Below are 11905 nucleotides of genomic sequence, written 5' to 3'. Positions count from 1 at the left end.
TAATACTCCCAATAACAGCAAACCCGTGCAGATCAAATCCCACTTCCATTACTTTCTCAAATAAACTGATCATCATAACCTATCCACCTCCTCTCCATTCGTGACATTAATATTTTGCCAAAACTCACAGAGCTAACCAATCTAAATTACACACCACTTCTGGAAAAAAATCTCATCTGATTTAAGACGCAGGAATAATTTGCCTATATCACTACTGGGAAGAATAGCTGCAATAAAAATGAACAACCCAATAATCGCATCCACCTTAACGGCTTGGTGGCAAAGTTTCGAATCGACGGGATCTCAATTAGCTCCCAGTATGCTCTCCCCAATCTGTCATAATCCAGATTTTGAAATTAATAATATACCCCTTCATTTTAGCCTTCTCCGGGCTGCCGGTCGTCGTGGCGCCTCGGCGGGGCCGGCGGACCTGTCTCCTGTCCTATCTTGTCCTGTCCTGTCCTGTCCTGTCCTCCCCGGGTGAAGCACTACTGCCCTACACAACACTCATATCTAATCTTTCATTGTTCTAGATATATAATGATTTACTTTTCTCATCTTGTTTACAATTAGTGCTTTGTCTTTTGTCTTCTTTTCTCACTCCCCTCTAGAAACTTTGTTCTGTTCGACTGATCGACTCTTATTCTCAATAAATATCCATTATATTATTATTAAGTATTTCCTCAACACGTGAACGTAAGAAGTGAACAAATATACTCTTTGGTACCAGATTCTTGGGTGCATCTTGAAAACGGCGTCCAGTCTTTGACTTTGTCGCTGGTTTTCCTCTTTTGGTGCTCAATGTCCCTCCAAGTACTCTGCTGTCCTTGCACACATTTTCATACGACAATTACAATATTTTAGGCTCACACTTGATCTCTGATCTTGTGTTGAAACATATTTTTCAAAAAAATCCATCAATCAGTCGATAAATCAATCAATAAATAAGAAGACGTCCGCGGGTGTCGAGCACCAGCCACAATGTACGGCAACTCCTCTTGGACGAACTTTGTTTCGCGAACACGCGAAAAATAACGCCCAGAGGCGATATAGGGACTTCCTGTGAATAAGCGTTGTAAAACACAAATCGATTCAATGACATACACTGTGTTGTCAATGTTGTTTAATGTAATCTTTCATAATTATTTTTTGTGTATTAGTGACATGAAGTTTGTCCAAGTGGCCTTGCCGTACAGAGTCTCCTCCAACTGTCACTTAGCACGCTTATTATTGAAATCAATATAAATATTTTCTCCCTCAATTTGTACCCAAAGCGCAGAAACCTCGACACAGCGCGTCCATCACGACTTTACTGGACTAAAACATCATTCGTGGACTCTTCGTGTCCGGTTGCACTCGTCTCGGTGCACGTCGAAGCTTCCCGGGCCTAGCTTAGTTTCGATTAGCTTAGCTTGGATTAGCTTAGCTTGCTAACAAAAGAGACGCGTTTGTGGTCAACACGTAAAGTGTTGTGATTGTCGTGTGACAATGTGTGCAAGAAGGACCGCAGAGTACGAGGAGGAACTTCGGGGACCGAAGGAGCGACGAAGTGAACATCTGGACGCCGTTTCCAAGAAGCACCGAGTTGGGTTAGGCGTAGCAGGTTTGTTCACGTCTTACTCTACATTTGAAAACAGATGTCTGCACATCTCGTCCTCGCTTTGTCAAACTAGGCTTGTGACTTTGTTCCCAAAAAAAAGATATCCAAGGTTAAGTACTTGCTTGATTTTGAGATCTGACGGTTCTGAGAAGACCAAAAAAAAAAAAAAAAAACCCAAAACATAAAACACAGAATATCATTTTCACTTTATCGGGTCATTACTTTTTGTGTCACTTGTTTCAGAAAATGTAACCCATATGTTAAAGAGTCCAATATTTTAAGCCTTTCAGTGGCTGTTTGTCTATGTGTGCCCTAGGATTGGCCGGCGACCAGTCCAAGGGTGCCTCTCGCCCAGATTTAGCTGAGATAGGCGCCAGCACGCCCGTGACGCTAGTGAGGATAAAATGTATAAGGATAAAACTCTCCACACTCGGTTTTTTATGTCCTAAATGTATAGACTAGAAATAGACCTGACGTCATTGAGAAATTAAAAAAACATTGATTTACTCATGTCACGAAGCACGGATGTTTATAATTTCATTGTCATTTCATATTTGGACGTTATTATTTCTTGAGACAGCCATAACAGTCACTGAGCAATAAAAGGTTGCGAGTTATCTGGTAATGCCGGTACATTTTTTTTTTTTGGACAATTGTGCAAAAAGATGCAGAGGCCTCCAGCACTTAGAGCACTTCGAAAGACTAATATTGCAATAGTCCGGTGCAATGACCATTGTGCAAAGGGCGCCGAGACTTCAAGCGAAGTAGTGCGATAATCTGGGACAATGTCGATTGTGCAAATGTTGCAGATACTCCTCAGTCAGTGTGCAAATGGAGCAGACGCTCCTCTGGCATGAGTGGCCAGTATTGGTCAACAACAGATATGCAAATCGTGCAGCGTGGCGAGACTACGACAGTGAGTGCACGAGTGACACAATTTCGTACCTTGTGAGACGTGACAACCACGACGAGCTTCTTTGGTGACATACGATTGCCACTTGCTCTGCTAATTACACTTCCTACAGTATGAATGTTTGGTTTCTTTACGCCCATCGCGTGGCACGCTCTCAAAATCGCTCGAACTGCTATGTTTGTCATGGTCTGTCCCTGCAGTTCCGTTGTTGGAGCTTGGGTAGTGCTTTGCACCCCTCTCTCCCTCTCTCTATTCCCAGTAATCAGCACCACCTCGGCCCCCCACCTGTTGCCAATCAGCACTCTACCAAGACGCCCACATTGGAAGACAGGACAAAGTTCTCTGTAAGATGACGGACTCGTTAAGCAACCTCTCTCAACAAGTCCCCCTCATTTCTTCCCAAATGCACGTCGGTCACTCTCCTCGAGCCACCTATCAACCTATCAGTGAGGTGGAGTCCTCACTGCCATTCGCATTGTCTGCTTTCTGCCATGCCGCCCTCCAGCAAACCTCAACCACCTGCCACACCGGTCAACTTCTTCCAGGTGCCGGACGTATATCACAACCTCTCTCCAGTTTTTGGCAAAGACCTTTCCATTTCACTACCGCCTCACCGCCCTTACAACTGCGCGATTGAGCTTCTGGGAGCCCCTCGCCCATCCGGGCATCTCTTCAACATTTCCCGCCCTGAGAAAAAGACTATGGAGGACTATATCCGTGACTCCTTGGCTTCGGGACTCATCCGGATCTCTTCTTTCCCCGTGGGAGTCAGCTTCTTCTTTGTTGAGGAAAAAAGATACCACTCTCCGCCCCTGCATCGATAACCGTGGACTCAATGACATCACGTAAAAAATACATATCCACTGCCCCTTATTGACCCCTCATTTGGACCCATCTGCGACACCCATATATTCACTAGATTGGATCTACGCGATGCATACAATCTCATCCGCATTCGAGAGGGGGATGAATGGAAAACATCTGAACCCATCCTTCCTTCCTCCTGCTTCGTCAGGGCAGCCACTTGGGAGATCGAACAGGTGGTTAAAAATACTCAAAAGACCCAACCGGATCCCAAGACTGGACCTCCTGACCGGCTGTTTGTACCCAATGCGGCACGTTCTGACGTTCTTCAGTGGGCACACAATTCTAAACTCACCTGGCATCCCGGAACCACCCGAACCATTCAATTCGTACAACAGCACTTGTGGTGGCCCAGTCTGGTGAAAGACACCCGGGAGTTTGTCTGAGCCTGCTCCGTGTCTGCCCGAGGGAAGACTTTACATCTGCCCCCGGCTGGTCTGCTGCGCCCCTTACCTATGCTGAGCCGCCCCTGGTCCCACATCCCCTTGGACTTCGTAACTGGCCTACCTCCCTCCGAAGGCAATACGATCATTCTTACTATTATCGCCACAGTATTAATGTTCAACCGTGGTACATCGGCTCTATCCTCGCACGCCAGCAACGCTACTCCCCACAGTTGTACTCGTCTCTGTGTTCCTCTTCGTCCGCAGTGCTCCTTCCGTGCTCCCCGCCTTGCTGTTCTCTCCAGCCACGCCGCCAAGCCCACACGTTCCTTGTCCCGACGGTCCACCTGCACGCCTTGGAGAGCCCACCCTGAACTCAAATACAAAGAAACCCATTCTCCACAACTTCTTCCACCTCTGTCTGCTTCCGGGTCCATTCAACATCGATACTATTCTATCGTGACAATGTTTGTTCTTTCATGCCGCATGCTGCTGAAAACCCTCATGGAGCACCTTCCCCACGTCCCAATTCGTCATCACTCTCTCCTCGCACCTTAACTTCTTTGACCTGCCCACAGCACCTTCACCATACCGTCCTTGAGGTTCTTGTTTCTAGCTGGTTCATTGGACTCAATTGGCAGGCTTGGCTATATCGTATTGCGCTTCTTTTCTGTCTCACTCTTCTTGTGCATGATTGGCTCTGCGTTTGTCCAGTATACGCATGTGGCCCCAATTGACCCTGCAACACTCTCCTCTCCTACTTGTGACTGATGTTTTCTTGAACTTTTTCCTCGTGCTGACTGTTTGGATGATATGACTGACCCAGACTCACATTGTTTGGTCTATTGTTTTTTTTTGTGTGTGAGATTGAATTGCAACCTGTTTATGAAGGATTTTCTTCAACCTACTTGTTGGTGTGAAACTGTGGATGTTTTTATTTTCAGGTTGTTTGTTTAATACGTTATCTCTATCAGATCATTATTTACGACTTTTTCATTTTGTTTGATTATCAAAAGGGAGGATTTGTTATGGCAAAATGACAAATACAGTCTATTCTCTTATTTGTATTATCCCATAGTTTTGTGTGATTTGTTTGTGCGATTGGTTGGCGACCAGTTCAGGGTGTACCACGCCTTTCGCCCGAAGATAGCTGGGATAGGCTCCAGCACCCCCGCGACCCGAGTGAGGATAAGCGGAACGGAAGATGAATGAATGAATGAATGAATTTTTCCCAAAAAAAAACAAAAAAAAAGCACCCCCATACTAGTGATAAAATGGTATGAACAAGGCGCCATGGGGCGCAAAATGCACATTTTTAATCTCAAATTGCGATGCAAGGACAAATTTACTGTTTATTGAAAACAGCTGTTAGGCCTGTCACGATAACGATTTTTTACGATGATATATTTTCCCAAAAACTAGCATGATAATGTTTTTTAATGCCTCTGAAATCATGAAAAATAAGGCCTGCCCTTATTATTTTTCTATTACTCATTTTATTGCTTCTAAATAAGTATTGTTGTTATTATTACAAATTGCTTTCTTGTTTCGGTATTAAATTATTTTTCTTTACTTTGATTGAAATAAAGAATAAAGAACTGCAAGACCAGGTTGGTTTACATGGGGCCTTCTATTCCGATAATAATCGGTTTGGATGCTCAAACCGATTTAAATGCTTCATATAAAAAAATCTCAATTGGAATAAACAGTCTGAATCTGAATAGAATTTCTTTCGGTTTCACAGGGGTGGAATATTCCTTTTGCTAAACTGTTCAGAATGAAATTTTAGCCATTCGGAATTGAGCCGGGAAAAGCTCTGTATGACCATGCTCCATCTCAACGTAAATGTGCGGTGAAGTTATCATTTAGGTGTAAATATGGCGGCTCACGACAGAGCTGGTATGCGACAGAGATTTAGTTTTTAACTACTTATGTTGTTTTTAAAAAAGTGTTTTTTAAAATAAAAGTATAAAACTGTGAGCGTCTGCCTCACAGTTATGAGGACCGGGGTTCAATCCCCGGCCCCCCTGTGTGGAGTTTGCATGTTCTCCCCGTGACTGTGTGGGTTTTCTCCGGGCACTCCGGTTTCCTCCCACATCCCAAAAACATGCATGCTAGGTTAATTGACGAATCCAAATTGCCCGAAGGTGTGAATATGAGTGTGAATGGTTGTTTGTTTGTATGTGCCCTGCGATTGGCTGGCAACCAGTTCAGGGTGTACCCCGCCTCCTGCCCGATGTTAGTTGGGATAGGCTCCAGCACGCCCGCGACCCTAGTGAGGAGAAGCGGCTCAGAAGATGGATGGATGTATGGATTCGCTGTAGTCAACTACTGGCGGAATCACGTTGTGTCACTGAGGTTATGCTTAATAAACAGTTAACGTTCCTGTTGTTGTGTTAATTGGAGAGTAACACACACAACAATGCGGTTTTACATGACATCGCCGCAGTGAAGCGAGCTCTTTAGCTCTACTCGTTAGCTTGCAGGCTAGCTCGTTAGTTCGCAAGCTAGCTTGTTAGATCGCAGCGATAAGTCGATATAGTAATTATCGTGATAGGTCTAACAACGGCACACATTTTTTATACTGTAGTTGACGGCAGACGCTCAAGCAGCTCAAGTAAAACCTGCTCGTCTCCAGCGCCTTCAGCGGACATGCCCACAGTCCTGCAGCTCGAGGGGAGGCCTTATTTTACATAAGTATATGGTGATTTATTTATTTATTTTTTCATTCCATTCAAAATTGGCAGGGTTTTCAAAAGCACTCTTCCTCTGTGAAGTGTCAGATATGCTTTTTATCTTTGGTCCCTTTACAGTCCCTTTAAATATAAAGCTAAACAATATTTCGGAACATTAAAGTCACAACATGAGAACGGATTTTACCAAACCATAGTTTTTTTTGTCTTGTCTCTTGCAGACGACAGTGAAGATCTTCATCCTGAGCGGCAGAAGCCAGAGCTCTCTCACATTAAAAAGGAAGATGAGGATGAAGAGGTTCATCACATCAAAGAGAAAGAGGAGCTCCAGTCCCCTTACATTAAAAAAGAGGAGGAAGAGCATGTCAACATCATAGAGGAGGAGGGGGCTATCACCAAGTTGCCATCGACTGGTGTCCCTTTGCCTCCTCACATTAAAGAGGAGGAGCAGCTGCAGACCCCCCACATAAAAGAGGAAGAGATAGTACCCCCGCACATAAAAGGGGAGGATAATATTACCAAGTTTATTTTATGCCATCTGATGTTGTTGCCAAAGTTGCCATCGATTGGTGACTGTTTGAAGAGTGAAGATGAAGTTCCAAGTGAGGCGAACAGAGGGGCGGACCCTCCAAGCAGCAGCTCAAGTAAAACCTGCTCAGTTTGTGGTCAAAAATTCTCTCGAAATGAACATTTGACAAGACACACAAGAACACACACTGGGGAGAAACCTTTTGCCTGCTCAATTTGTGGCCAAATATTCTCTCGAAAGGGAACCTTAAAATGTCACACAAGAACACACACTGGAGAGAAACCCTTTACCTGCTCAATTTGTGGCCAAAGATTCTCTCATAAGGGAACCTTAAAAAGTCACAGAGGAACGCACACTGGTGAGAAACCTTTTGTCTGCTCACTTTGTGGCCAAAGATTCTCTCATAAGAGAATCTTAAAATGTCACAGAACAACACACATTGGAGAGAAACCTTTCGCCTGCTTAATTTGTGGTCAAAGATTCTCCCAGAAGCTACATGTTAAGACACACATGTGTGTTGGTGAGAACAGCAGTAATCAATGAAGGTTTCGCCTTTCATCCGAGCAGGCTTCATCAATTCATGGACCAAGGCTAGATAGGACAGCTCTCCCAGAACAGAGAACCAGAACAGTCCAGTTATGACCGATTCAATGCCCTGAGAATGAAATGACTTGGACGAATAAAAATATTCACAGGCATGATGCGCAATGTTGAAACTACAGTAATAACTTTCAGTCTGTACAATCTTGTATTTTATGTACCTTTTTAAAGGCCTCCTGTGGACAAGTGTTATAATATTGTAATAATAAATACAGTCCGGCGCTACATCCGTAAATGCAACTTGAAAATCTACTATGCAAAACAAAAGCCATTTATCAACAACACCCAGAAACGCCACCGGCTTCTCTGGGCCCGAGCTCATCTAAGGTGGACTGATGCAAAGTGGAAAAGTGTTTTGTGGTCCGACGAGTCCACATTTCAAATTGTTTTTGGAAATTGTGGACATCGTGTCGTCCGGGCCAAAGAGGAAAAGAACCATCCGGACTGTTATGGACGCAAAGCTCAAAAGCCAACATTTGTGATGGTATAGGTAATGTACACATCTGTGAAGGCACCATTAATGCTGAAAGGTACATACAGGTTTTGGAGAAACATATGCTGCCATCCAAGCAACATCTTTTTCATGGACACCCCTGCTGATTGCAGCAAGACAATGCCAAACCACATTCTGCACGTGTTACAACAGCGTGGCTTCATAGTAAAAGTGTGCGGCTACTCGACTGGCCTGTCTGCCATTGAAAATGAACAGTGGTAAACATGACCCTGTCCCAGCTTTTTTGGAATGTGTTGCTAGTATGAAAGATGTGAACTAACGCGGCGAATGAGTTACAGTTAAAAAACTGTGACTCGAAATCCAGCCTGCAGTGTGTGCTGAGCTCCGGGACGTCGGTACACCATTTTCCGCTGATATGTATCCCGCCGCCTTTTGTTTTCCCTGATAACTCTGTGACGCGGTCTGCCCGGTGTCGTTGTAAGCCTGGAAGCGTTCACAAAGCCATGTCTCCGTGAGGCACAGGGGGGCGGAACGTCCTTAGTCTTTACTGAACCTCAAGTTCAGCTCTTTATTCCAAAAATGAAGTAGTTCAGTTCATAGTTCATAATTCAAATTTTGAACATTCACCGGTCCAAAAATGAAGTACAGGTGTTTCAGATACGTCTGACAGTGTGGAACTGCACTGAGATGTATAGAACACATAAAACTCACAAATGTTCAATTTTACATGCGCAGTTGTATGACTGCATCATCATAAGTTACTTTTTTTCCCCCAATGAGTTGTTCAGTCAGCCATCTGTTTTATACTCATACGTGTTTCTTCATTCATGTTTCTTTCCTTCACACTGTGTCACTGGTGTTACAAAGCATCACAGGCCCGGAGTGGCTAACCTGGAATACCGAGAGAATTCCCGGTGCACCAGGTTGCTTTAAGGGCAGCTGCTGGGCCGCTTTTTAAAAAAAATTGTTTTAACTTTATTGAACATTGAGCTGCTGGGGCTGTTTGTACGCTACAGGGCGCTCCCTAGGTGAATATTTCCCTCATTGTTGTTGCTGCGCCAAGGGACTTGCGATTGGCAGAAATGTCCTTTTGCCAATCGAATAATCCTACAATTCTCTCCGAGCCCAGTGACGCATATGATTGGTAACAGTATAACCACAGCATCGCCTGTCAATAAAGTGCCGCATTATTTATATATGCCGGTGGCGGCATGTTAGCGAAGGTTAGCAATCTAGCACCATTGCTGCTAACCTCGAATGGGAGAACATTGCGAGGAACATCCCACGGCAAACGAGCGGTGCGTACCAGAATGTGAAGTGGTTGGGATGAGAATCAGCACCTCCAAATCTGAGCCCATGGTCCTCCGTCAGAAAAGGATGGAGTGCCCTCTCCAGGTCGGGAATGAGATCCGGCCCCAAGTGGAGCAGTTCAAGCATCTTGGGGTCTTGTTCACGAGTGAGGGAAGGATGGAACGGGAGCTCGCTAGGTGGATCGGTGCAGCGTCTGCAGCGGTGCGGACTCACCCTCGGTCCGTTGTGGTGAAGGAGTTGAGCCGAAAGAATCTTTTGATTTACCGGTTGGTCTACGTTCCTACCCTCACCTACGGTCACGAGCTGTGGGTCTAGACCGAAAGAACAAGATCGTGGATAAAAGCGGCTGAAATTAGTTACCTCCACAGGGTGTTCAGGCTGTCCTGTACTCATAGGGTACACAATTGAATTGGAGGAATTCATCTTAGAATGACATCACCCCAAGGACAGACCCAAATAGCGACACAGCCCCATAGTAATACTTTTACATTCATCTATCCATCCATCCACTTTCTACCGCTTATCCGAGGTCAGGTCGGGGGGGCAGTAGCTTTAGCAGGGACGCCCAGACTTCCTCTCCCCAGCCACTTCATCCAGCTCTTCCGGTAGGATCCCGAGGCGTTCCCAGGCCAAGAGACGTAGTCTCTCCAGCGTATCCTGGGTCGTCCCCGTTGTCTCCTCCCGGTGGGACGTGCCGGAACACCTCACCGGAGGGGCGTCCGGGAGGCATCCGAATCAGATGCCCCAGCCACCTCATCTGGCTCCTCTCGATGTGGAGGAACGGCGGCTCTACTCTGAGCCCCTCACAGATGACCGAGCTTCTCACCCTTGATTTGGCATCACTAACGTTACTCAATCAAGCAATGTACTTCTTCACATAACCTTTACTTCATCTCACATATTGTCTTAATTTCCCACATTTACGTTATCTTCTCTTTGGCAAAATGGAGGACTTCTAACACCCTCCCCTTTTTTAATTTGCACCCCAAAAACGAGATTTTGGTGTTCGTCAGCCGGTTCTGCCCAAACAATTAGTTTTAAACGCCCCGTTATTACCCACAGTCCCTGAACACTCGCCTTGGATTTTGCCTGCCTGAAGCTAACTCAGGACTGACGGCAAGCTGCGGATCACGGCGTGTGTGTTTGTTCCAATTTGTGGTGCATGCATCGGGCCCCTCTGGGTCAATATTGAGGAACACTTCACTGATACAAGCTCATTTAACAAAGAAAACTTTATTGGTTAGAAAGCCATACCTACAAACTGTGGCAAGTCGGAGAGTCCCGTTCAATTTTGGTGGCTCCGAAATGTGGAGGGACACCATGCCTTCATTTCACGCCGAAACACAGTCAGCTAGTTGTGTAACTTCCATCCATCCATTTTCTTCCGCTTATCTGAGGTCGGGTCACGGGGGCAGTAGCTTTAGCAGGGATGCCCAGACTTCCTTCTCCCCAGGCACATCCAGCTCTTACGGGGGGATCCCGAGGTGCTCCAAGGCCAGCCGGGAGACATAGTCTCTCCTGGGTCATCCCTTTGGTCTCCTCCCGGTGGGACGTATCCGGAACACCTCACCAGGGAGGCATCCGGGAGGCATCCGAATCAGATGCCCGAGCCACATCATCTGGCTCCTCTCAATGTGGAGGAGCAGCAGATCCACTCTGACATCCTCCCGGATGACCGTGCTTCTCACCCTATCTCTAAGGGAGAGACCGGACACCCTGCGGAGAAAACTCATTTCGGCCGCTTGTACCCGGGATCTTGTTCTTTCGGTCACGAGCCACAGCTCGTGAGCATAGGTGAGGGTAGGAACGTGGATCGACCGGTAAATGGAGAGCTCTCCCCACCGCCTCACAACGTCCCGAGTCGAGGTCAACAGCGGCCCATCCCCACTATACATAGTGTTGATGGTGCACTGCTTCCTCCTCCTGAGACGCCGGATGGTGGACCAGAATTTCCTCGAAGCCGTCCGGAAGTCTTTCTCCATGGCCTCATCGAACTCCTCCCATGCCCGAGTTTTTGCTTCCATGACCACCAAAGCTGCATTCCGCTTGGCCAGCCGGTACCCATCAGCTGCCTCAGGAGTCCCACAGGCCAAAAAGGCCTGATAGGACTCCTTCAGCTTGACGGCATCCCTCACCTCCACCAACAGGTTCGGGGATTGCCACCACGACAGGCACCGACCACCTTACGGCCACAGCTCCGGTAGGCCCCCTCGGCAATAGAGGCGCGTAACATGGTCCACTCGGACTCGATGTCCTCCGCCCTCCCCCGGAATGTGAGCAAAGTTCTGTCGGAGGTGGGAGTTCAAACTCCTTCTGACAGGGGATTCTGCCAGACGCTCCCAGCAGACCCTCACACCCATTCCTCCCCATCACGCCCTTCCAGTTTCTCACTATCATTGCCCACGTGAGCATTGAAGTCCCCCAGCAGAACAATGGAGTCCCCAGCGGGAGCGCTCTCCAGTGTCCCCTCCAAGGACTCCACAAAGGGTGGGTACTCTGAACTGCTGTTTGGTGCATAGGCACAAAAAACAGTCAGGCCCCTGTCCCCCCCACCCGAA

At 46.6% G+C, this 11905-nt stretch overlaps 1 protein-coding gene across 1 annotated transcript; it reads left to right on the top strand.

Moving 5' to 3' along the window:
* Positions 1-1088: 1088 nt before the first annotated feature.
* Positions 1089-7817, top strand: LOC133469521 (zinc finger protein 853-like). Its single transcript, XM_061756703.1, has 2 exons — positions 1089-1603; positions 6675-7817. The coding sequence occupies exons 1-2, from the start codon at positions 1489-1491 to the stop codon at positions 7523-7525; spliced, it is 966 nt and encodes a 321-aa protein (XP_061612687.1). The 5' UTR covers positions 1089-1488; the 3' UTR covers positions 7526-7817.
* Positions 7818-11905: the final 4088 nt, after the last annotated feature.

This window comes from Phyllopteryx taeniolatus, chromosome 19 (assembly GCF_024500385.1).
Source record: "Phyllopteryx taeniolatus isolate TA_2022b chromosome 19, UOR_Ptae_1.2, whole genome shotgun sequence".
NCBI classification, from domain to species: domain Eukaryota; kingdom Metazoa; phylum Chordata; class Actinopteri; order Syngnathiformes; family Syngnathidae; genus Phyllopteryx; species Phyllopteryx taeniolatus.
The sequence above is the reverse complement of the archived record's forward strand: the minus strand, read 5'-3'. Positions and strand labels throughout refer to the sequence as shown.